At 40.3% G+C, this 26,594-nt stretch overlaps 2 protein-coding genes across 2 annotated transcripts in view; one reads left to right on the top strand and one right to left on the bottom strand.

Moving 5' to 3' along the window:
• Positions 1-1,986: 1,986 nt before the first annotated feature.
• LOC136677252 (uncharacterized) overlaps positions 1,987-26,594 on the bottom strand; it is a 47,032-nt gene continuing 22,424 nt past the window's right edge. Inside the window, exon 5 of the mRNA XM_066654740.1 lies at positions 1,987-1,999. The gene's annotated coding sequence lies outside the window, so the exon portion shown is untranslated. The remainder of the gene's footprint in view (positions 2,000-26,594) is intronic.
• Positions 7,852-9,739, top strand: LOC136677373 (uncharacterized). The gene is made up of 2 exons (XM_066654897.1): positions 7,852-7,886; positions 8,629-9,739. The coding sequence occupies exon 2, from the start codon at positions 9,089-9,091 to the stop codon at positions 9,737-9,739; it is 651 nt and encodes a 216-aa protein (XP_066510994.1). The 5' UTR covers positions 7,852-7,886; positions 8,629-9,088.

The raw sequence follows: 26,594 nt of genomic DNA, 5'->3' as shown, positions 1-26,594 counted from the left end.
GTTAAGGTCAGGGGAGTTTGCTGACCAATTAAGAACAGGGAGACCATGGTCCTTAAACCAGGTACTGGTAGCTTTGGCACTGTGTGCAGGTGTCAAGTCTTGTTGGAAAATGAAACCTGCATCTCCATAAAGCTGGTCAGCAGCAGGAAGCATGAAGTGCTCTAAAACTTCCTGGTAGACCGCTACGTTGACATTGGACCTCAGAAAACACGTGGATTCTGTGCCTCTCCTCTCTTCCTCCAAACTCTGGGACCTTGATTTTCAAAGGAAATGCAAATTTTACTTTCATCAGAGAACATAACTGTGGACCACTCAGCAGCAGTCCAGTCCTTTTTGTCTTTAGCCCAGGGCCGAAACGCTTCTGACGCTGTCTCTTGTTCTAAAGTGGCACAACACAAGGAATGCGACGCTGAAACCCATGTCTTACATACGTCTGTGCGCACTGGCTCTTGAATCACTGCAGCTGCAGTCCAGTTTTTGTGAATCTCCCCCACATTTTTGAATCCTCTCCAGGGTGCAGTTATCACTATTGTTTGTACACTTTTCTCTACCACATCTTTTCCATCCCTTCGCCTCTCTATTAATGAGCTTGGACACAGAGCTCTGTGAACAGCCAGCCTCTTTAGTAATGACCTTTTGTGTCTTGCTCTGCTTGTGTAAGGTGTCAATTATGGAAACAAATCTGTCTCATCAGACTTTGAAATGTTATCACCTTTGAATTTGTAGCACTGAATTTTTTTTTTGCACTGAAATTATCCATCTGAATATAACCGCTCTTGAATAGAACTTGTGAATTTTCAAGAACACATTTTCACTGTTATTATTAAAGGTTAATAAATTCAGATAAAAAATTCAAACAATATATTTTGAAGTTGCTCAAATTCGGTAGACGACATTCAGACACCAAAATACGAGTTACAAAAGATTCAGATACACATCCAGGACACCAAGGATGAGCAATCGATTCATTAGGATTTTCTCTTTCAACTTAAATGCTGCAGTAGTTTCATTCTGTCGCCGCTAGCTGGCGAAATACAAACACAACTTCCACACCGTGGGGAAAAAGCTTCCTTCCGCGGATATTATCTCTTTATTTTCAAAGTGTCTCAAAAATCTGAAAGTCTCACTAAAGACACAATATAACAGACTTTTGATATCCTGAAGATGAAGTTCACTGTGGACATTGTTTGTAATGGCTGTGGGGATACAGTTGTGTGAAAATTAGGACACCCCATGAAAGCCTTTGTCTTTTTGAACATATTTAAACATATGGACATTTGACTTTCATTTGAACAGCACTGAGAGATGGAGCTTATACAAATAAAACGGAAGAAATTACTTATAAACATGGGTTGTACAATGTAATTGTCTTTGGCAGACAGGATTTGGCAATATTTTCATGGGTGTAACCCACACTCAGCTCTACTGCTCCTAATGCAGAAATTCAGGAAATGGCCTGTTTGTCTTGTTGTAGTGATTTAAACTATAAACTTCAGGCAGATCAAGACAGTGTCATGGAAAGCCAGTTCATAACAAACTTAAGAGAAAAAAAAAAACCCTTCTGAAATAACACTCAAGATTGATTATAATTACATTTTAATTGTGATGTTTGAAAGGTTCTTAAATGCAAGCACTTTTACATTTTACATAAATATTTAATAAAAGAACAGTCTGTTTATGCAGAAATATTTGCATTTCTATACATTGAACCTCTGATTGATAGACCCTTTCACACTTAAACACGTGCCCCTTTTGCTTGTGATTCTACAATGTAACCAAAGTGCACACTTCAAGTAAAACCTTAGGGCTTAAGGCAGGAAATGTGATGTTCAAAGAGGGTGCTGTGATTGCTTAATGCTGCATTTGATCACTCTGGGAATTTACTTCTCCTGGACCTCTGACGTAGATTTGTATTTCCATCCATCCATTCATTTTCCACCGGGTCGTGGTGGAAGCAGTCGGAGCAAAGAAACCCAGACCTCCCTCTCCCCAGCCACCGCTTTCATCTCCACCGGGGGTATACCGAGGCGTACCCAGGCCAGTTGAGACATGTAGTCTCTCCAGCGTGTTCTGGGTGTTCCCCGGGGCCTCCTCCCCATTCCTCACCAGGAAGGCGTCCAGGAGGCATCCAGACCAGACGCCCGAACCACCTCAACTGGCTCCTCTCGACATGGAGGAGCAGCGGCTCCACTCCGAGTCTGTCCCGGACGTCCGAGCTTCTCACCCTGTCTCGGAGGGAGAGTCCAGACACCCTGAGGAGAAAACAACTCATTTCAGCCGCTTTTACCCACGATCTCGTTCTTTCGGTCACTACCCAAAGCTTGTGACCATAGGTGAGGGTTGGGACGTAGATTGAACGGTAAATCGAGAGCTTTGCTTTTCTGCTCAGCTCTCTCTTCATCACAACGGACCGATACAGAGCCCGCATTACTGCTGATGCTGCACCGATCCGCCTGTCAATCTCACGCTCCATCTTTCCCTCACTCGTGAACAAGACCCCGAGGTATTTAAACTCCTCCACTTGAGGCAGGATCTCACTTCCAACCTGGAGAGAGCACTCCACCCTTTTCCAACTGAGTCCCATGGACTCGGACTTGGAGGTGCTGATCCTCATCCCTACCGCTTCACACTCGTCTGCAAACTGATCCAGCAAGAGGTCCCGGCTCGATGAAGCCAACAAGACCACATCATCTACAAAGAGCAGACATGGAATCCTGAGACCGCCAAACTGGACACCCTCTGCCACTTGGCTACGCTGAGAAATTCTGTCCATAAAAATTATGAACAGAACCAGTGACAACGGGCAGCCCTGACGGACTCCAACTCTGACTGGAAACCTAGCGAGGGTAAGGAGCTGGTCCTGTGTTCCACGACCGGGGCGGAATCCCCATTGTTCCTCCTGGATCTGAGGTTCAACTATCAGTCGGACACTCTTCTCCAGTATCCCCACATAGACCTCACCAGGGAGGCTGAGGAGTGTGATCCCCCTATAGTTGGAACACACTCTCCGATCCCCCTTTTTAAAAAGGGGAACCACCACCCCAGTCTGCCAGTCCAGAGGCACTGCCCTCGATGTCCACGCCATGTTGCAAAGACCCAAAACATGATTGAACTATTTTGTCCTGAAGATGACAGATCTGTTCACTAAGTGGGTAATTGCAGAGCCCCTGAAAACGAAGACTGCAGCAGTGAACAAATTCCTTGATTTTGGACTGGTTCAAAGAATCATCACTGACCGGCACAGGAGAAGCAGAAGTCAGAGTTTGAGGCACGTAAGAGGAAAAATGTTAGGTCCTTTCACATACAGGAAGGAGAGGAAGCCCTGAGAGCCAATAAGAGGAAGGAAGGCAGGTAAAGGGGGTGTTTGGAAAGCAATTGGACAGGGCCTTTCTGGGTGAAGCACATTTCAGAGAAAGGTGTTGCTACATTGGAGGACAGCTCAGGATGCGTAGTACGTCAGAAGTCAAATGTTGCCGACCTTAAACCCTTACAGGAGTCGAGAGAAACATGGCACTACTGGTCATATCTTCTATGTCAACGTGGCATTTGATGTTTGCTTTTAAAAACTTGTGTATAGCATGTGTATATATATTTACAGTTGACCACGACTACAGTGCACCTTACCCAGGAACACCCAGTGTAACAGAGGACAGTGGACCTGTAGAAGGTGTTTTACTTTAGAGAAATACAATAGAAATTTGGACATATAATTATCAGATAAATCTAATATAATATTTGTGTTGTTTTTCTAATTATTAGGAGGAATTACTTTTTCCACAGAAGACTTCCCCATAGAAAGCACAGAAGAGGTAGAAACATACAGTAACTCACAATCACAGTGATATTGTTGACAAAGTAATTTTTTAATTTAACAGCACAGTGTTCCTTTTTAAAGGACATTCTCCTGAAGATTTTGAGTAATGAAATGAGCCAGAATTGTCCTGTGCTCAAAATCAGAAATTCATTGGCCTCTGCTTGGGATTTGTGGACGCTGTCCAAATGAGAAGAATTTTCCTCGGCTGACTGATTCGGTAAAAAAATTATATTTGTTTTTAAAACAACAGGAAAGGCTTATGAATTTCTAATACTGATTTTTATTTACTTTTTAATTTACTAATACTTATCATTTCTTTCTTTGTGTTTTTAGATTGTTGACACAAGAATAGCTTGGATACAAAAGCCATCCAGAATGAGATGTTCATCTTGTGGTGGTGAAGCTGGACACAACATCAGCGTGTTCTAGGTCCTCCTGCCTCTCTTCAGTTGTCTCTCACCCACGCCAGAGAGACGACACCAAACCTCACGGGTTACATTCGCTTACTGCGTGAGGTTTGTTCAGACTCAGTCCTCCTCTATTCACAGTAAGTAAAAGAACATTTTTGTCACATTGTAATCATATTATGTTAATGCCTCTTAGACATTTTTTTACATTTTCTCTGCTGTTTTAAGTCTGTAGCACTGTTTTAACATGTCTGTCATGATGACATTATCACATTCTGTAAGTAACCACAACTTTTACTTTGTAAATTAACTTACACCATTGGGTTTCCTACATCAGGTTTTTACGTTTTAATAATTAAAAAATTATGTTAAATTGTATAGATCTGTTTGCTACTGCAGTGTGTTTCTGTCTTTGTGTGTGTAGGATAAATTACAAAATTCTGAGGAATGCAAAGTTAAGCCTTTTCAATTTTTGTATATTTAGTTAATAATGCTGAGTTAGCATCAAAACTACGTATTTATTTTGGCTGTATTTCTGATTTACCATTAGATTCATCTGTGGAGACCGATAGTCCCAATAATCCAGTGGTGGTCCATGATGCCATGAAAGGTTATTCAACCACAAACCTGCAGATCTGCAAAAGCTATATACTACTGTTGTATATGTGTAAATATGTCAGCAATCTTACTGAAGTAAACAGGTATTAAATTTTTTTTACTTGATTATTTTTCAGCTCAAGGAGGATGGGCTCCCCCTCAGAGTCTGGTTTCTTCTGAGGTTTCTTTCTAACAGGGAGTTTCCCCTTGCCACTGTTGCCAATGGCTTGTTTTTTGGGGTAAGGCTGTGGATGCTGCGATGGACATTACACAGAATATTCTTCATAATTTTGAAATTCTAATTATAATAAATTGATAAAAGTGAAAACATCTCGCATTTTTTCTCACATTTAATGAACATAGACAAACATTAATGTCCCCACTGTGCATGAAAACAAATAAAGAAAGAATATGTTAACAATTATGATGAAGTTAACAGGTGCTAATACGTTTACCAATTTCTTACCGATGTAAAATATAGTGGCAGTTTATTTAACAAAATAAAAGTATAAACATTTTTAGCTGAACTCAAGTCAGTTGTTTACACATATGTACATACAAAAATATAAAACACATAAATAGATGGATAGACACCAGTAATAATGTAGTTGTGTTTTCACGAGCTAATCACACATTAACCTCCTTTACAGTTAATCATTGTGAAACTTCACAACATTGTAGTGAACAGTAGGCTTCATAAGAGATATCTACAAAATTTCCTTTTGTGCAAAGAACTTCATGAACATGTTTTGTAGTCCACAGACCTATTCTAACTTGTTTAAAAAGAGGTGTATGTCCCCTTTAATGGTGTTGAAATAGTTTATAAAACTGATTCTCTTTCCATCTCTCTACAGTAAACTCTACGTGAAAACTTAAACATGGCCGACAAAAAGATAAACCCTACAAACGCTGTTTGTGGGGAGACTGGAAGGTGAGTTTTTATTTATTTAATTGCTTTAAGTGATTTTACTTATTTTATGGGTGTTTAGCGTGCTGTTAGGAATGGTGTTAGAAGCAGTTGCAATGTGATTTCTTATCATCACTGTCCAATACATTCATTACCTCCATTTCATGTGTCCCACATTTTAGTTAGGAGCTATTTGTGACACAGCCTGAGCTCCTCTACACCAGGGGTCACTGATAGGCAGACTGTGATTAAACAGCTCTTAATAGTTTATCAGTTTATAGTTTATCCGGATCCAGACGCTGTCCTATCTGGACCTGGACCTGTAACTGATAAACCACTAAGAGCTGTTTAGTTTTGAACAGAGTGTGTGTCTGAAGTGATGTGACTCTTCTTTGTTATCTATAATATTTATAAATCTTGTTGACTTTTATTGAAATTTAATTGAAAATGTAATTTGGTTTGACATAAAATGTTGCTACAACTCCAAGGCTACATTAATGTACAGGATACAGCACTGATCACATGCAGCTTATACATTACGTCCCGGACCCTAGCTTGAGAATGTTCTGTAACTGGACCGTGATGAATTATAATGATTTATCCCTGCTCTATACTTACACAGTTGGGCTCTGTTCATAAACATGATCTGGATAAATGGGGTTTCCTCAGAGTATTTGAGTTGTGTTTATGATTAATGAACTGTGGATTAGTCTACATTTGAGCCTTTACTCCCTGTAACTTTTTAAGAACTGTAAGAAGATATTTTCCACCACTGCAGTAGACACACTGCCTGCTTCAAACAATTATTCCAGAGATTTGAAACATAAACTGGTGTTAAGGTGTGAGAAATGTGTACAGCTGGTTTAAGGAAATGAAATAGAAACAATTGCTGTGTTTCTTCAGCAGGAAAGTACTATTGTAGACAACAAAGTGTACGATATCGTTCATGACTAAATAAGCATTATTGAATGTTTGTAGGAGTACGGCCAGAGAAGGGACACTGGCCAGCAACGATGATCTCCTGCAGCAGAGGATTCTGCCACGAGTCCTCTTCGTTTTAAACCAGGCAGAATCCCACACCTCAGAGGTGTCCAGGAGGGAGTTTAACGAACGCCTCGCCCTGGCCATCACGAGTGAGGTCATGAGTGTTCTCAACACACTGGGAAATGACCAGAGAATGGCACCTCGTGATGGTCCTGTTGATCCAGTGGGTGAGGACGCTGTGGACAATGCAGCAGTGGAGTCAGAGGATGAAGGACGTGATGTCAGTGAGGACACACAGGGAGAGGAGAACCCATCTGGTTCAGAGCTCAGCTCCGGCCCGTGTGAAGCTTGATATGAGTTTGTTTCACCGGTGTCAGGAGCTAAGCAGCCAACAGTGGAAAGCGTGGTGGACAGCTCCAGTTCCACCTCCACTTCCAGCGTAGAACCAGAACCCAAAATGTCTGGCTCTCCTATGAAAGGGATGAAGAGGCTTTTTAGCCGAAAAATAGCTCCGGCCTCTTCTGAGTCCTCCTCCTCCCTTTCTCAAATGTCAGAGCGAGGAAGTACCATCATCAACATGGAGAACTCCACTGCCACAAACAGCAGGTCCCTTGAGTGTGTGCCTTCTCCGTGTCCACAAGCAGACGACTGTCTGTTTTCCACAAGAGCTGTGTCTCTTTCCAGTGTGGAGCAGATGCCAGAGGCCTTTTCCTTTGAGGACTTCTTTCCTGAAGAACGTCATTCAGAAGCAGACGGAAATCAAAGGGAAGTCCCCCGACATCTTGTGTATCTGCTCTCACAGAGCAGTCGGTGATGCATTTTCTTGAGGACACACTGAGCAGTGCTGCCGAATCCTATATACAGAGAAGAAGTGTATGCTCAGATAATGAGCATGGTCCACTCTCTTGAGGTCCTGCACAGATTGGCCCACAGTGGAACACGTGACTTTACCAGTGTCATCTTTGAAGCCATCATAAGGAGCGTGTTCAATGTCCCGCCTGACGTCCTAGTGCTTTGGGGACTTTCAGATGGGCCTCGGGTACGACGAGAGATTCCACCTGAATGGGAGCGCCAGCCGGTGGTTAAAGCTCAAGACGATCTCCCTCGGGCCAGAGAGAATTGGAGATCGAGGGTCTGCTGTCCTTTCCTGTTCCCGAGGTTCTCATTCAGCCTGAGGGTATGTGAGATCTTTGTATTTACTGATAGTGCAGCTTTTAGATAACCCCATCTACATCTCAGATATCAGTTCTACACTGTGCTGTTCTCTCTAGTGGTCAGTTGGTTAATAGTTGTGATTTTTATTTCTTAAGCGGTGGCTAAGGAGGCGCAGGACGTGAGGGAGTACTTAAGGTGTTAAGACTGGTAAGACTGGGCAGCACGGTGGCACTGCAGGTAGTGTTGATGCCACACAGCTCCAGTGGGTGGGTGGGTGGTGGGTTCAGTCCCTGCCTCTGGTCACTGTCTGTGAGGAGTTGGTGTTCTCCCCGTGTCCACGTGGGTTTCCCCCCACTGTCCAAAAACACACTCTGGTAGGTGGATTGGCGACTCAAAAGTGTCCGTGTGTGTGTCGCCCTGTGAAAGACTGGCGCCCCCTCCAGGGTGTATTCACGCCTTGCGCCCAGTGATTCCAGGTAGGCTCTGGACCCACCATGACCCTGAATTGGATAAGCGGTTACAGATAATGGATGGATGGATGGATCAACAGCTTAATGTTTACTGATCTGTTTATGCGATTATGACAGGATGGGCCAGGTTACAGCACTGAAATCTGGACCTGCATTTGTCCTGTTTTATCCAGACATTTGATCATTACCAAAATCAAAATGTAATACAAAAAATGGCAGCGAGAGTGTTATTGCAGAGAACAGAGTGTACTATAGCCACCATTCATAACTAAATAAGCATTTCTACATGTGTAGGAGCACGGCTGGTGAGGAGAGACTGGGCGGTCGTGACGACTTCCTACAGCAGAGGATTCTACCAGGAGTCCTGTTTGTGTTGAACAGTCGACTGGTGGAGTCCGCAGCTTCAGACGTCTCCAGGAGAGAATTTAATGAAGGACTCGCCCTGACCATCACAAATGAGGTTATTGAGAGATAAGAACAGCAAAATGGCTCTTTGTGATGGTCATCCCTGTCCAGTCAGCGAGGGCGAGGACAGTGTAAAAGAGAGGGAGGTCGTGGAAGAAAGAGACAATGAAGAGCAGCAGAGAAAGGCCTCAGAGGAGACGGAGGAAGAGGACGCTTGGTATGGTTTTTGGAGAACTGGAGGCCAGAACAGAACAGAAGCAGGGGAGAACAGTACAGAGTGTGGTGGACTGTTCCAGCTGTTGTCCAGGCCTCGGTAGTGTCTGCTGCCATCAAAAACAGGACAAGGAGGATGTTCAGAAGAGCTGCTCAGTTCTTCAACAGACGGACAGCTCCTGCTCCCTCTGCTCCCCCACATTTACCACAGCAGGGAGCCAGCAACATCTCAGAGAGCCTGTCTACTGTGTCCTTTTCCAGCACGGACAGTATTCCTGCCTTCAGACAGTTCCGGATCCTCCATATCAATAACATGGCCAGTGGAGATCCCAGCGTTGAAGGGGAAGCTCCCAACAACTCCCTCCTGAGGGCTATGCAGCCTTTCACTGAGGAGTCAGTGAAGCGCTTTCTTCAGGAGGTGCTGAGCTTTATGGCCAGCAGAGGCCGCAGAGCAAGCGTCGACGAAATGTTCGATCATCTAATGAGCATGATCGGCTCTCTCGAGCGTCTGCGGCACATGACGGAGACGCAAAGCCCTGAGCTGTATGACATCATCACAGAGGCCACGATAAGGAGCGCCTTTAATGTCCCACCTAAAGCTCTGGTGATCTGGGGATGTCCAGAAGGGCCCTTACCATACCCAGAGATTCCAGCGTCCTGGGAGCGTGAGCCAGTGGTCGAAGCTGAGGACGAGCTCCTTCCACCCACTAGGAGAACAAGGCTCCGCTGGCCATTCAGGTTCCCCAGGATCAGATTCAGCCTAAAGGTGCGTGAGACTTTTTATTGACACTAAGTCACTAACATTACAGTTAAGGTGGTTTTTCAAAGCCAGACAACCTTTAAAATAATAAAAATAATTAGATAATTTGGCATTTGGATGATTACAGGTAATGATTATTACTTTTCTGCATAGTGGTCAGGTGGTGTACAGCTGTGATTTTCTTTAACAGTTTCTCAGGAGGCGCAGACAGTGAGGTTTGCGATGTGCTCGTGGAAACATTGAGCACCGAACCTCAAGAATCAAATCTAAACTGAGCCTAGAGGTGAGGATGGGAGCAGAGGTGGTGGTCAGACCTTCTGGAGAGTGTGGTGGGCTGCTGCAGCTCAGGATATCGTCCAGTCTTCTGTCCAGTGTTTGTGATTCGGAGAGAGGGTGAGGACGCTCTTCACTAGCGTTCCTCAGTGCTTTATAAAAATAACTCCCGTTTCCTCAGCTCCCACTTTAACTCCCTCTGACTTTCCAGTGTGGTCCCAGGTCTCTGAATCAAGATTGGATAATTAGAACTGCACAGGGGGTCCCTCCGATCAGAGTGCTCCAGAGCTACATCCACTGGAGAATCAGCAGCCTGCTTCCACTGACCAGGTCTGAGTGACGCCATCTGACGCTGGTGACAAATAACTCAAACAGCTAATTTGTTTTGTATTTAGAGCTTCATCCTGGTCAGGACTGTGCTGGTTCCTCCTCAGGTCCCGGTGGTGTCCGTTTGTGCTTGTCTCTTTGTGTCGTTCCAGATTCCTCTTCAGTTCCGTGCCTTGGTTGGATCCTCTCCGCTCCGAGCTACACTTCAGAGACATGGATCAACTTTACTCACTAGACCTTCAGTGATAAACAATAAACAAAGAACAATATATGTTTAGGTACTGATTCACACATTCACGACCATTGATTTACAAATGCAAATCTGTTTTACACATTTAACAATTATTTCTATAAATTACAATTTTTTTTTTTGACATTTGTGAATTCAAATTTTTATTATTGTAAATGTGTGCATTCTGATACATTTGATTTTAATTTTACGTGTGTGTAGTTACTCAAACGCAGTACAGATTCTGTTACATTTGTGAATATTGTTTTGTGACAATCGTTTTGACCCTTTTTTTTGAGTTATCAGTTCTACACTGTGCTGTTCTCTCTAGTGGTCAGTTGGTTAATAGTTGTGATTTTTATTTCTTTAGCGGTGGCTGAGGGGGCGCAGGACGTGACGGAGGACTGTTACGGTGGTAAGGTGGTAAGACTGGGCGGCACGGTGGCACTGCAGGTAGTGTTGCTCCCACACAGCTCCAGTGGGTGGGTGGTGGGTTCAGTCCCTGCCTCTGGTCACTGTCTGTGAGGAGTTTGCTGTGTTCTCCCCGTGTCTGCGTGGGTTTTGTCCGGGTGCTCCGGTTTCCTCCCACAATCCAAACACATGCTGGTAGGTGGATTGGCTGTGACACCGTCCACTGAAGTGAGTCAGTTTCGGACCCACCACGGCCCTGGTGAGGATGAAGTTACAGATGAAGAATTAATGCGAGGACTGGTACAGCCTCGACATTCAGAATGCTCCAGATCTACAGAAGTTAGGATTGATTACAGCTGAGTGGATCTGTCTGAGCAATTTTATAAAACAAATGTAGAAGTAAATACTTTGTTTGAGACATTTTTCCTGAGACAGAGACATTTTACATGAAGACTGCATTATAACTAAACAGTGAGGGGGTAAATATAGTAGTGGTGCCATAAACGAGACGTCAGAAAAATCAGTGAGGGGTAAATGAGTGAATAAAAGGTTGAATATGGAGCTAAATTAATTAAATACATTGTTGAACATTTGAAATATATTTATCTGAAATGTAAGGGGTTGAAATATTCAGATTTTCAAAATATAAATTCAAGTCTTAAATCCAGACTCAGTTCAGCTATGAATTTACCCAGTGGCCACAGGTCAGTTGAAGTGACGCTAGAAATAAATTTGGACGTTTTTTTAGACGTCTTTTTCCTGATGTCCGTGTGACGTCCTCATATTTGTTGTTTACCAAGTTCATTTAGACGTCTCATTTAATTTTAAAAAGTTTTCTTTCAAACCACCCTTTAGTCACAACCAGTGCTGTGTATTTAATCTTGTGTATAACATCTAAATAACGGTAATTAAAAAATTAATTGTATTTAACATTTATTCATGCCATGGTTTAAATTCATTTTTACATTTTAATGCTTTGTAGAGTTGGGCGATGTGGACAATAATCTTGATATATAAAACAAATAAGAAATATAAGATGTTTGTTTTTATAAAGTAGTTGGTGAGAGTGAGTTTAAAGAACAGCGTTTTGTTCAGATTCTCTTTGGATGATTTTGTTAAATCCACAGCACACATTATTTAAAATCATCATTTATTCACCACTAAAACTAGGTACTGGATGATTACTTCAAATATATAAAAATAATATGGACTCCACGAGGAGAGATTTGGACAAAGTTAAACACATTCACACAGAGTATCATACTGGAGTAATGTGATTTGGGTTTATTCTAATGTTGGGCAATATTTGTTGTTTGTTTGTTTTTAACAAATAAACACTTAGGGCTCATAATCTCTGGTGACTTAAACTTTAGCAATACAATTGTTAAAAAAACAAAAAAAGAATCTTAAAATCAATAATAAATGGAATGATTCAATTATGCTAAAGCCGGATTAATGTGTTCATACCAAAAAAAAAATTAAGTAGGTTTTAATTATGAATATTAGCAAAAAAGATTTAATTAGGTGGAAATTATTGGTACAATACACATACAAGCACACGTGCACACAGCTCCTCCTCTAAGAGGTACTCATTTCAATACATTCCTATGGGTGTGTACACACTCCAAACAAATGTTTGTAGTTTTGAAAATGTTTTCAAAATCGCGTAACGAAAGACACTGTTGTTACAAATACGCTAACAATCAATTTGTTGCAAATACTGTGCAGACTGAGCAAGAATTAGTCGTGTTAATCAGAAGATAAACAAAGAAGAAATTTTCATAATCCACGTGCTGACTTGCTCAGAAAATACATTGAACTCCTTGGCGGCCGAGACCTTCCCTTGTGCCGAACAAATGCTCATAACTCAAATTATCTCAAATTTACAGGTGCTAGAAAGGAGTCAATTCTCTACCATTTAAAATTAATAAAAAATAAATGAAGTCTCTAGGTTAAAGTTTAAGGGGAAATGTTTGGCTGAAAAATGGAAAAAGCCTTCCTGGGCAGAGGAGGCAGAGTGTGTTGTGACATCACGTGCTCTAGCCATCCCCATTCAAGTGAATGGAGCGATATTGAAAGAAGGATAAAACGGGACGGATGAGTGTAAGACGTCTGTCATTTGACGTGCGCATTAATGCAATGCGCTGATAGAAAATTCACTTATTCATAGATCAGGCATGGGACATTTCACCAGAGGCAAAGATGTACAGACATATGACTGCAATAAACAAATAATATAGAAAACGTGACTGTAATAAACAAATGATATAAAGACATGAGAATTATTTTAAACAAGTAAGTTTTATGGCAAAAAGTATTAAAATGGTCAAAGGGATACTTGAGTTTATAACTCAGGCCTGAACGCTGTAGAAAAAAAAGAGAATGGTGTAGCATGAGACTGTCTGGTACGGTGTGATATACGACATCCTTAGAAGATAAGGATACCTTTTTAGTTGGGCTCCTACGATATATTGCATCCTTAAGGAGACAAGGGTACCATTTAATTGGGGTCCTATGGAATGCAACCTAATTAAAAAAATGGGAGGGGCGAGATGATCTCACCCCAAAAAGTGTATGTAAAGTGTGGTTTTCAGTATGTCATTGGGAGTAATTCTGCAGGAGGCCTTCTGTGATTGCTCTCAAAATAAAGAACCATATATATTTTTTTAAGAACTAGAAACTTTTATTAGAACTTATTTTTTCAAGTATTATAGACTAGATATAAGATTAATACGTCGTGGTAATGACAGTGCAACCATAATAATAATTATAAGAATAATCCTAACGAACACAAAAGTGTCCTCACACTATGTGCTTCTACGAGCTAAGGGCAAAAATGTGATTAGGCCTATGTTTCTCCATTTCTAAATATTTTTTGCTTCTTAATACAAGGCGCTTTTTAAAGATAGAAACTATGTATCAGTCACAACCAGTCTAAACGTCTTAGCAGAAAAGAGGCTTACTGATCAGACTGCATTACAGACTATTTATTTACAGATATATTCCTCAATTTTGCCCAATGTTTAGGCCTGGTGCTTCACTAAATATACTGGCAGAGTGGAGGAGTGAGGAGTGTGGTGTGTTCTCCCCTTGTCTGCGTGGGTTTCCTCCGGGTGACTGTCTGTGAGGAGTGTGGTGTGTTCTCTCTGTGTCTGCGTGGGTTTCCTCCGAGTGACTGTCTGTGAGGAGTGTGGTGTGTTCTCCCAGTGTCTGCGTAGGTGTCCTCCGGGTGACTGTCTGTGAGAAGTGTGGTGTGTTCTCTCTGTGTCTGTGTGGGTTTCCTCCGGGTGACTGTCTGTGAGGAGTGTGGTGTGTTATCCCTGTGTCTGCGTGGGTTTCCTCCGGGTGCTCCTGTTTCCTCCCACAATCCAAAAACACACGTTGGCAGGTGGATTGGTGACTTAAAAGTGTCCGAAGGTGTGATTGTGTGAGTGAATGTGTGACTGTGTGTGTTGCCCTGTGAAGGACTGTTGTATTCCCGCCTTGCGCCCAATATTTCCAGGTAGGCTCTGGACCCACCGCGACCCTGAACTGGATAAGCGGTTACAGATAATGAATGAATTTTCACATTCATTATACATTCTGAATTATACAATTTTCACAGCTTATACATTCTGAATGGATATATGAATTAAGTTTTAGCAGACATGTCACCAGACAGATCCTTGCGAAGTAGGCAAGGAATGTGTCATATTTAGTAACTGTACAACTGTACAAAATATCTGAATACCTTCTTAATGGAACTGTTAGCTGAGCAGTGCTTCAGTGTCACTGCAATGCAGTTGTCAACAATAAGAAGAGTTACTGACTCTGGATGGGCATTACTGCATGCACCTACAATATACGTGATAGACAAACAAAACAAAGTTGTTATTAATAACAAAATATTACACGTCACCCTGGGGCATGGTTAAGAAATGCTATATGAAACACTACAGAAACCATATTTGTAAATTCAAGATATATAGAAGCAACAGAAGACTTGCTGTGTAGTCCGATTCTGTTGTAAACAAGTCTATGTGATTCTGCTGCTAGTTCTAGGACATGATTTAGAAACACTGTATCATGCAATGTCTACAAAATGCAGTAAAATAAATAAATGTATACATAAATAAAATGGCTTTACTGATAATATACAAAGCAACAACGTACCTATGTAAAACTAATATCCTGAAAACTACAGTATATTTTTCTATACACTGAGAAAACCTGTAAACAAACTCTTTAAATAATTTTTCCAAAAGCTTTTAATTTACTTTTTAACTTCATTAGTTGTTGTTAATATTTGTATTAGTTTATTTTTCAGAATAAAAGTCTCTGTCTGGGATGTACAGTATGACTGTACGTCCTTGCGCTAAGGCAATTTAAACAAGTTTGAATTTTTTATTTTTTAACTTTGCACATAAAACCACACCATACAGCTCTAAAGCCTGGAAGGGCGGTTTTCACAAACTCTATATTAACACACTATGACGGAGGACATGTAGCATACATTTGAAAGTAATATTCAAGCAAATCCAGTCGGTTCTCAGAAGTCTGCTTGCTAGCTGTTTCTGTCAATAAACTCTTAAATAAATAGCTTTAGCAAGCGACTTATCAAACAATATAAAAAGGAGAAAGTTTTAATGTCGAATGTTAAAACCGCAGTACTGAATTATGTACAAGAGAAAAGGGATCGCTTACCGTCACTGCCACGACGCTGTGTCCAACTGAAAATCCACTCAACCTAACCGTCGCTCGTTAGTGGCTGTACTTTTCAAACTGGGTTGCCAGATTGGCGGATTTCCAGTTTTCGTCTTTGGTAGGTGCAACTTGATGTAACCACTGAGTTGGGAATTAGTTCACTTGGCAACCTAGCAAATATATTTTTTATCAAAATACTTGTGAGCTTGAAAATAAACAACACTATGATTTCTATGAAACAGCAAAAACAAATGTATTATTATTATTATTATTATTATTATCTGTATGCAGGGGTTACTTTTTCCAGTTGAATGAAGGATCCTGGTTTAGTATAAAAATAAATAAAATAAAAAAGTATAGAACCATAAAACACAATATGACTCTAATAATGAGCAATAACTATAATGTTATAATAAGCATGAGACCATATATGTATCTTGTGCAATGTACCCTTAATGTCGTTCTATAATGTCATGTTATAACCAGCAGAGGACCATATATGTACGATGCTCAATGTACCCTGAATATCGTTCTTATAACGTCATGTTACAACCAGCAGAGGACCATGTACGTTGGTCAATGTCCCTTGAATGTCATTTCTGCAATGTTGTACAATGATCAGTAGATGACCAATTATTTACGTTGATGAATGTCCTCAGAATGTTGTGACTTTCAAAACCGTACAGTGGACGTCCCCTTAACGTCTTGTACGTAACGTCATGCATAGGACTAAAATAAAATCTCGGCTAACGTTAAGGGGACGTCACTTGTTGACTGGGGTATATCTCCAAAGTAGAAGTCCTCGTAGATCTCTACTTCAGTAAAAGTACAAAAGAATTTACCTGCAAATGTACTTAAGTATTGAAAGTAAAAGTACCATGACGTATTATGGCTCTAACATATGGAGTGAATTCTGGGTCAAAAGTTTTACAAAAGCAAAAATAAATCTGCAAGTAAAATTCTTAGAATGAAGAGCAGAAAGTATGTCCCAGAACAGTACAATTGTATCGACCCACACTCGGGCCGAATCACGCATGCCGGTGTTACACAGAATTCTGTGACTCTAGAGGGCGCTACTTCATAGCTTTGGTCACTGAATCTCCATATAAACCTTATAAACATTCAGGTTTCAGTACATTTATGTAGTTAATATTCAGTGAAGTCACAAGTTCTGACGGCAGCTGTCAGAAACTGACCCCTACGCTGGACATGAATTAGTGCCCTCTAGGGTCACAGAATTTGGTGTACCACCGGAATAAGAACACTCGGCCATAGCACGAGCCGATAGCTCTAGCCCGAGTCTGGGAAACTCTCAGGCTGAGTGTTGTGGCTGAGGTGCGGCTCAAATGACTTGGCCCTAGTCCGGCAAGCCATAACTAAATCGCGATTACTGGACCACAACCGAGTTTGAGCAAGAAGTATGCCATAAGTGCCAAAAGCTTTTTTTGCTTTCAAAAATAAACAACTTTCATTTGCATTTGCTTTTTTTTCTTTCTCAACAAATAGGCTTCTATCATGTTCAATATAACCTTCTTCAATCCCTTAATTACCAACCCAAAATCACTGCAACTCCATAACTAACAGAATTATTTGTATGTGGAATTATATTTAAAACATTACACCAAAAACCTGCACTGAGATTGAGAATGTATTTTAACTTATTTATTACTTTGTCTTCTTCATGTGTTTAAGCAGTATTTTATTTCTTATTTTACTTATTATACTGAGGGAAGTGCTTCTGTGACCATGAGCAGACTAAATTGCACCTAGAAAACCAACATAAAAACCCACAAAAATTTTACAAACGTGTAAAATAATCGTTCAAAAATGTAAGAGTGATTGTCATATCTGTGGTGGTGGTATCTTTATACTATAACTGGAAAAATTCAGTCAGGAGCTTCAGTGACATTTTAACTCACTCTTTCAGATGTCTCTTAACAGAAGGAACATTTTACATCACAGTTCCTCCCTTTGTCACTAAGACACTTGAGACTGAATAAACCAAGACAGAAAATTAAAACAGTAAAAGAAACAGGTGAGGTGTGAGAGCGAAAAACCCAACTGGCAGACTACATTCAAAAACCAACAAAAAACCTTCAAAAAGGGAAAATTCTCTCATGGTCCCTCTGCCCAGGTGACCACCAGTGGGTACCCCACCATTACACATTATGACGAGATGAATAGAAAGAAAATTAAAACAAAAATAAACAAAGTACAGAGAATAACATCCACTATTACATGTTATACACTTTCTGCAATAGATTCATATACTAAGGACCTTTAATCATTGAAAGTGTAGTCTATTCACACACAAGAATTATTTGTTTGTTCCAATTGCAACTCCAATGTTGTTTTCAAGAAATCAAGTCCTGAATCTGTGTTGAGAGGATCAGGATGTTCTTTAAAAAAAACGTACACTTTGGTTCCCGCTGGTCTGACTTATGCTCAGCCACGTCTTATTAACCATCTCCCATGAACTGTTATTAATGGAAAGAACGAAAGGATTCTCACTAGAGTGTGGGAGTAAGGAGCAAACCACACGAGTCACTACTGTTGCTGTCTGTTTTTACCATGAAATTTGCATATTACCAGAAGGTGTTTGTTTTAGGGTCTCTAAGTCCCAGTCCATCATCCGGCTTGGAATCCATGCATATTTTCACTGCTGCCCAGACAGAAACTGCGACAATGGCACAAGCAACTAATAAGGCTGCTATGCTGCCCTGTTTGAAATGTCCGTGTGCAGATTTCATCAGACCTGAGGTTATTCTGGAGCTGGAGCGCATTTACAATGAGAGATGTGGATCCAAATGTCTCACTTAGCAATCTTTACCACAGTGTTGAATAGTCAAAGGCATGTGGAATGGTCGCTTCCAGCGGTCAGCTTTCCAGTTTTTTCTTTTGTAGACCTTGGTTAGGATTCAATCACCTGGTTTTACAGTGTGTCCCGTCACAGCTGGGCTAGGTAGAGACTCCTTCATACTCCTGTGCATAGCAGACAACACAGAGCATAGCATTGCACAATATTTCTGCATGTGATCATCCTCTAGGGCAAATGTGTCCCTTTTAGGAGCACATCCTGTGTTTGGGGATCGTCCAAACATTATTTCAAATGGTGAGAATTTGGTCCTAGACAACATTTTCAGTCTCAGGCTCATACAGACTAATGGCAGGGCTTCCACACAGTTTAACCCTGTTTGCAGAAAGACTTTAATCATCATTTCTGTTTGATTGTGCTGTTTCTTCTCTCTACCAGACCTGCACTTTGTGGGTGATAGGCACAATTTTTGTGTAATTGCATGTCAATCACTTCACTGATGTGTGTCAAGCCTTTTCCTACAAAGGAGGGTCCATTGTCTCAGGATAATTTCCTAAGAATGCCAAATCTGGGAATAATTTCCCTCTTTATGGCTTTTGCAGCTGTTAGAGGTTCCTGCTGAGTGGTAGGGTAGGCCTCTATCCACTTTGAAAACATGTCAACGATCACAAGCACATATTTCCTTTCCCTTAAATCCATTTGTAAGTGATCATCTGTTCTTAGGGTTTTTTATGAAATTTCACCATTTTGGTTGTTGAAACTTCCCCTTCAGATTATACAGTCTCTTTACACTGAAAGTTTCCCCGTCTGGAAACCCATACTCTTCCACCCAAAACTCTTTAAATTGTAGCACAGTATCGCTGAATGGTCAATGTTCTCAAGTTCTTTCACTGTTCACATCCCTTTTGAGCCGGCTCTGATTCTTTTTCTAGATACGTTTACTTAGGAGTCACTGGACTCTGTGCCACACCGATCCTTAGTAGTTATATTTTGTATAACTAAACTGTTAAAAGGGTTCTCTTGTGAACAGAATGAAAGCCTTACCGGGTATTGAATCTTTTATTAAATTAACATACACTTACTTCCAGGTCCGTAGATGGGTGCGTCCCCGAGCAAGTAGAGTCCGCTCAGGGCCCGGAAAACTGTCCTGTACCTAGTGCAAGATCAGCCCGTCCTTCCTTGAGATCTGAGCCTGTTGCTCAGTGGAGCATCCTCTTTGGACCTCTTAGCCTTGCTCAGCGTTTCGCCCCCTCCTCTTCGTGATTTCCAAACTGTTCATTTATTTCTTTTGCAAGAGAATTACTCTGAGAGGTGCTCTGGTCTGCTCCAGTGTGACCCACATTTTTATACCTTTTACTTCTGTAGCCTTGTAACGGTATAAAATACACTTTCAGTTCACTTTTACTGCAACGGCCCTCAACCTGTTCCGTGCATGCCGCCAACAAGTGGAACACACAGAATAAGTTCTGCTACATGTCTCACACAAAAACAGATAGGAGCCCCCACAGAATACATTTCAACACACACACCATGTGTCGCACAGCACACGCCTAACTAGTTGATGAGAGATTCTACTACTATCTGTGTCACACAACCACACATATCATTTATTGTAGTTGATGAGTGTTAATAAAAGATTCCATTGCACACATTATATATATATATATATATATATATATATATATATATATATATATATATATATATATATATATATATATATATACACACACATACACATACACACACATATGATCAAACAACAAGTTTCTCCAACATTTCCCAGACAGTTTAAACACCTTTTTGAAAAATTGTGTGCATAATTTGAAAAACCTTTTGCAAACCACTGTTGTTTTACTGCACGTGCGTTTCCCTGGAAAACACATTTAGAAAGGTTATCTTTCAATGCAGCATTGAAGAAAGATGGTGACTCAGCATAGCCTTGTGGAACACGAGTGAAAGTATACAATTTTCCCTGAAAGAAGAAAGCAAACCAGAATTATGAATCCTTGTGCACTTTAAGACTAAAGAAAGTGTTGGTTAAACCAATCACAGTGAACCATTTTGAGTCTTCTGGTACTTGACTCAATATGGTATGTGGATTTGGCACCTCAGGTGCTCGAGTATGAATGGCTTTGTTTACTGCTTGCAAGTCTTGAACAAATCTCCGCTGTGCAGGTTTGCCTGGAGCAGTGGATTATTTTTTACAGGCCAGATTTGAGAACAACACGCTGAGTCCGGACTTTTTTAGTTTTTAATTTTTAGCTGCACTCCTATGTACTCTCATCAAATACCTTTTCTACTAAAGACTCAGTTGGTGAAACAGTCTAAAGACAGAATAATGCAACATACATTTCATAAAACAGCTCATCTTTAAATAAAACAAAGACCATCAGTGATTACTACTAATTACTACTAAATACTAGTGATTACTACTTATTACTAGTGATTACTCTAATTACTACTAAATACTAGTGATTGCTACTAAGTACTAGTGATTACTACTAATTACTACTAAATATTAGTGATTACTATTAAGTACTAATAATTACTACCAATTACTACTAAATACTAGTGATTACTACTAAGTACTAGTGATTACTACTAATTACTACTAAATACTAGTGATTACTACTAATTACTACTAAATAATAGTGATTACTACTAAGTACTAATGATTACTACTAATTACTACTAAATACTAGTGATTATTACTAATTACTACTAAATACTAGTGATTACTACTAAGTACTAATGATTACTACTAAATAATAGCGATTACTACTAAATACTAGTGATTACTACTAAGTACTAATGATTACTACTAATTACTACTACATAATAGTGATTACTACTAAGTACTAATGATTACTACTAAATACTGGTGATTACTACTAAGTACTAGCGATTACTACTAATTACTACTAAATACTAGTGATTACTACTAGTGATTCAATGAGCACATGTTTGTAAAAGAAACACACTTTCTTCCTTCACAATACAAAACACATCTTACAGGTTACCTGCTGACAGTCTTTGCTATATTCTTTGCTAACTGTCCTGACATTATTATTCCTTTTTGACCAATGCTTAACTTCTTTAAATGTTTCTTTTTTTTTCGTACATACATACATCAATCTAAACGAACAAAACCAAAATACTACCTTTCACGACAAAATTTATGCACGCCTTCCTTATAGTGCATTTCCTGGTTTTGCCTTGACTGTCAGGTAAGTCCCTGACTGTAGGTAGAACTGCATCTCCTCGAAGTTCATGAATTTTGTCTGAAAATAAGATTATAACATTTTTCAGGTAACTATCTTTATATTTTAACATAATTATTATTATAAAAGCAAGTAAATCAGACATTAACTAAAAATATACATTTGTTAAATTGGCATTCTCACTAAAATATTTGAATATATGATTAATGTCTGAATTAACTTTAATGTATGTCTTTGAGATTATCCAAATGTATTAAAAAAATTATAAACTGAGAATATTGTTTTATGCAAGCACCATGCTCAGGGAGAAGATATATAAATTAAATCATGTTTATAAAATATTCATTGTAATATACGATGAGAATTAACTTAAATTACTTAATTTTACTTAAATCCTTTAATTGCTGTGGAAACACAAACAGTGTTAGCATGTCTAAGGCTTATAATTTTGAAATTTGTGTTGAATTTTTAAATGAAAAAAAAAAAAATGTCATTTTTACATTTTTGTTTGCCTTACAAAAACTAAATTGGGAAACTACTTTTTTGGGTGTTCATGTTCTTGTTTTTTCTCTCTTTTATGAGCAGCATAATTCACTGTATTACTTATCCCACTCTGAATGGGTGACACATTTACCTAGAAGCGCTGAGCTTCCTGAATGTCAAGGCTGTAATTCTGTTTTCTGTCTGCAGGGGTCGCAAACAGTCCCTCGTTCTAATTTTCTGCTGTTCTAATAATCGCTGCAGACATGCAATTAACATTGGTTAAATTGCTAATGTAGTGGATATGATGAATGTGTATTCATTTCTAATAAGAAATTTTGACTTTCTGAAGATGTGATTTTAAATACCCAAGCTTTTGCTAGTTTTCAGAGACATCTCTAACCAAGATCGTAAGGTGAGATAAACCTCCAGGCCCGTAAAACCCCCTCCAAAGACCCTTTTTTATGACTTAAGGACCCCCTGGGTCAAGAATAGAATGCAGAGAGACACAGAGACTCAATCCTGATTGAAACTCACAATGCCCTCTTTAAAGGACACCTTTTTAAAGACTGTTAACTCTCAAACTCAAACATCCCAAAGTTCTTACATGGAAACCAAGTTGTATATGAGCACAACTGTTTGAAATAAATCACGTTTTGACAATCAAAATAGGTGGAACTAATTTACATGTGTTTAAAGTAATTTTTTGAGCTTTTAAGCTGTTTGGGCTTCTGCCCCTTTTTCTCTGATGTTCGATTCTTCACTTCAAGGCTCCAGACACTTGGGGCGTTGTCTCTCTTAGCCTTTTTCAAGGCTAAAAGAGTAAAATGACCTGCGTTTTGGAAATGATTCTGCAGGCGTCAGACTCATGGCTTTCTTAAACAGTGTTTAATATCACTTTAATATGTGAAGATGACCTACTTGTCTAAGCTAAAACTAAGACAGGTAAGGACACTACATATTAGTTAATGGTTCCCAAACATGGAGCTTAGCAAAATGAATTAAATAATTAATTATTAATAAAATAATAATTAATTATCATTGACTCCGCTATGTAGATCAAATGCCACCATGCATACTACTTCCACTACACATAAATATATTATTTAATTTTGGCACCCAACGTGGGGCTCTGATTAATAGTCGTGATCAGAAGTTATGATTCCTTTACAAGAAACAAAATCGCACACCAAGTTAAGCACAGCCTTTTACTTCATCGATAAGAGTGGCCTGTTTAAATACGGGCCTCACAACTGGTTCCTCCCACCTCTAATTCATAACTAGGACCTGTTCCTAAATTAAGCCTTGAATGTGAGCGATGATTGTCATTTCACTGTTGTTTTGATTTAATGATTAGTGTGAACACGCTTTTCATTCGTGAAATTTTTAGGCTGCCACCGTGCGCCTAATTGTGAAGTAATACTGTGGGTTTGTCAGCTGTGCTGCGTCACTGTTTAATCACCTGCATGAAAAGCGTATGACACACCCGTGAGAGGTTAAATTAATCACTACGCGCGAATCTCCATGTATGTGTACGTTCTAAATCTCCCAAAAGTCTGCAAATTCCAGCTTTTGATCGGCAAACTTTGTACCTCTGATATACGGCTTGTTAAAATACGTTCATAAATGCAGGAATTGTTTGTGTCAACCCATAAGTAGTGTGACCGCGAATCCCGCGCTCATAATTGCACGCAGAATGTCGTGCCTTGAATTTGTAAAACAACATGAATAGTGAACTCGCTCTAAAGCGGCCCAAACAAAGGTCCCTGTTTTGTTTAAGACTGGCAATGGTGTGTTTTCCCTTCAGTTTCTGAACTGGAATGGTTTAAATTATGCCAAACCAGTGAACCTACCCCATGGGGAGGAGTTAAGTAAATAAGGTGCCGCCACTGACCCAGCCCTGGAAACACCAGGAGCCCTGTGGCTGACTTGTGCTATTGCAACTGAAGTCAATTTATGGTGCCCCCTTTCGTATGACTTGCGTTACTGCATTTAAAGTTTCTCTAGTGCACTCTTGTGTATGACTTATGTAAGTGCAAGTTAATTAAAAGCAGTTGTCTTTCATATAGTACAGTAAATTCACATGTAAATTGTAAGTTATATTTGTTGTACTGCTTCTATCCTTTACTCATTCTTCCATAAGTGGAAGTAACCAATTACTGATTATAAAATCTATATTGGTTGAGGTGAAATAAATTAAAACTGCATATCTAATTAAACATTAATTAGTATTAAATCTGACACACAACCCAGTCACCAAGCATCAGTGGTAAGTCCCCTGACTGATGTGTATTTGTAATTTGCAAGCTCAACAGGAGCTATAGTGTCAGAATATAGAGCCATGATCCACAGCGCTGAGCCCTCTCACATGGCAAATCTGTTGTCACAATTAATGGCCCTCCATTTAATGGAGAAACCTAAAGGCGAGGCCTTAATTAAGGTAGCCTGCCATATGTCTACACTAGCAATAGAAAAATCCAAACACACTGTCCAGGAAAACAAAAATGATGAGCCCAGAAATGGAGAACATCAGAAATGTTCGCAAAGAGCCTGATCATTTAATGGCACTGCATGCAAAAACAGCAGAACTTGCTGCAGTCAAAGATGAACTCCAATTGTCTCAGCACCTGCATGCAGAGACAGAAAGCAAGCTAAACATTGCTAAAGCAGAGCTAAAGAAGGTACGCTCACAGCTATTTAGCAACCAACAGAGAACCACTCACATTTATAGGGAGCTGCAGATTCCAAAGTCCAAAGGTATCCCTGAGTCACCTTTCCCAGCACCAACAGCCCCTACACCAGCTCCACCACTGGAGGCTAACAGAGTCCTCCCAAACACAGGTGAACATAGGTTCTCTCAGTTTAGCTATGTGCCCCCAGCACATTACCAGACTCCTTCCTACAGGGACCTGGACAGAATCGCGCACCACATAACGTGCTTTGAGCCAAAACCGGATGGCTCAAATGAAATCTATTCATACCTAAAAGACATAGACCTCTTTTTGCAAAGGTTCCCCAGAGTCACAGGTAGACAGAATCTACCTGATCAGAATGACATCCAGCAGGGACATCAGCAGTTTCATTGAACGGCAACCTAACTATGTCAGGAGACAATATGATGTGCTCTGTGATGCTTTGGAGAAGGAGTTCTCCAATCAGCTGTCAGAGGCAGGACTGATGACAGCACTGCAAGTTAAACAACAAAGGCAGGAGTCACCCCATCTGCACTACCACCGCCTTAGACAAGCTTATTTCGGACCCCGAAATGAACCGGGAATGGAAGAAGAGTTGGATTTCAAAACACTGTTTGTCCTAAATCTCCATCCCAACACTAGTTACTCTCTAGGTGTTGCAGCATGTCCACGCACATTGTCTAGCAAACAGCTGCGTGACTTAGCACTCAAAGGCTTTTTAAAAGACCAACAAACTTCAAATCAATGGCCAGAAATGCCACAAAGTTTTAGCTGTTACACTCAGCCTTCCCCCATGGAACTAGACGAAGCCACTAGGGCTGAATCATGGTATCCAAAACCCGCTCCATTTCACAGGCTTACAGAAAATCAGGGGAATAATAAACCTTTGCAATTCAATAGGAGTTCTCCTCACTCCAGTCCTCACTGGTCAGGTGAAACTCAACATCACTCAAAACCCTTTGTTAATCAGTTAATATCAGGGCACCCTCAGAATAAATTCCCAGCCAGTAGGCATGAGAATCCAGCACCCAAGGAAAATATTTTGGACCACGGATGGCCCCAACACTCTCACACACACGACAAAACCCTAGACAAAAGCCCCTGTCCTAACACAACTAACGAGAAAAGGGATGAGAACTGGCACCAGTGCGAAAGCTCAGATGATGCGAATGAGTCTGAAGTATCTGGAATTAGCACAGAAGTTCCAGTAACCGCTGAACAGGTGTTTTCGCACCTGTGTAAAGAGGAGCATCAGACAGCTGACCTCTTCTCAGACACCTCAGGTGAAACTGAGCATGTCCCAAGGACCCCTGCAATTCAGACTTGCATGTCTGACCAGTTTAATAAGGGGTGTGAAAATCAGACTCCTCTTAATGTCACGGTTGTTTAAGGTGATCCACCTGCACAACAGTTCCTGGGCCATTTAACAGAAAAGGGGGGTGCTCATAGATTAAACGTGACCACAGTGCTAGAAAAGAAGCTTGTAAAAGAAGCTCTCTTGGACACTGTATCAGACATAACACTGATGTCATCCACACTCTTTGATGAAGTGTGGGCTGCAGCAGACCATGCCCCACAGAGATTACAGTTACAAAACTGTTCCCTCCAAATTGTGCCTTATTCATACACTGGTATCAGCATAAGGTCTGTGGCAAGAGTACTCATAACAATAGGACCCATAAGTCTGGTTCACCCTGTATATGTGTCTCCTATTGAAAACATTCCCTTCCTTATTGGCAAGGACCTG

This window comes from Hoplias malabaricus, chromosome X2 (genome assembly GCF_029633855.1).
Source record: "Hoplias malabaricus isolate fHopMal1 chromosome X2, fHopMal1.hap1, whole genome shotgun sequence".
Lineage (NCBI taxonomy): Eukaryota > Metazoa > Chordata > Actinopteri > Characiformes > Erythrinidae > Hoplias > Hoplias malabaricus.
This window is presented reverse-complemented; position numbering and strand designations above follow the sequence as displayed.

Excerpts from the sequence above, each read along its gene's own strand:
- LOC136677373 (XM_066654897.1), top strand. The coding sequence starts at position 9,089 with ATGTTCAGAAGAGCTGCTCAGTTCTTCAACAGACGGACAGCTCCTGCT.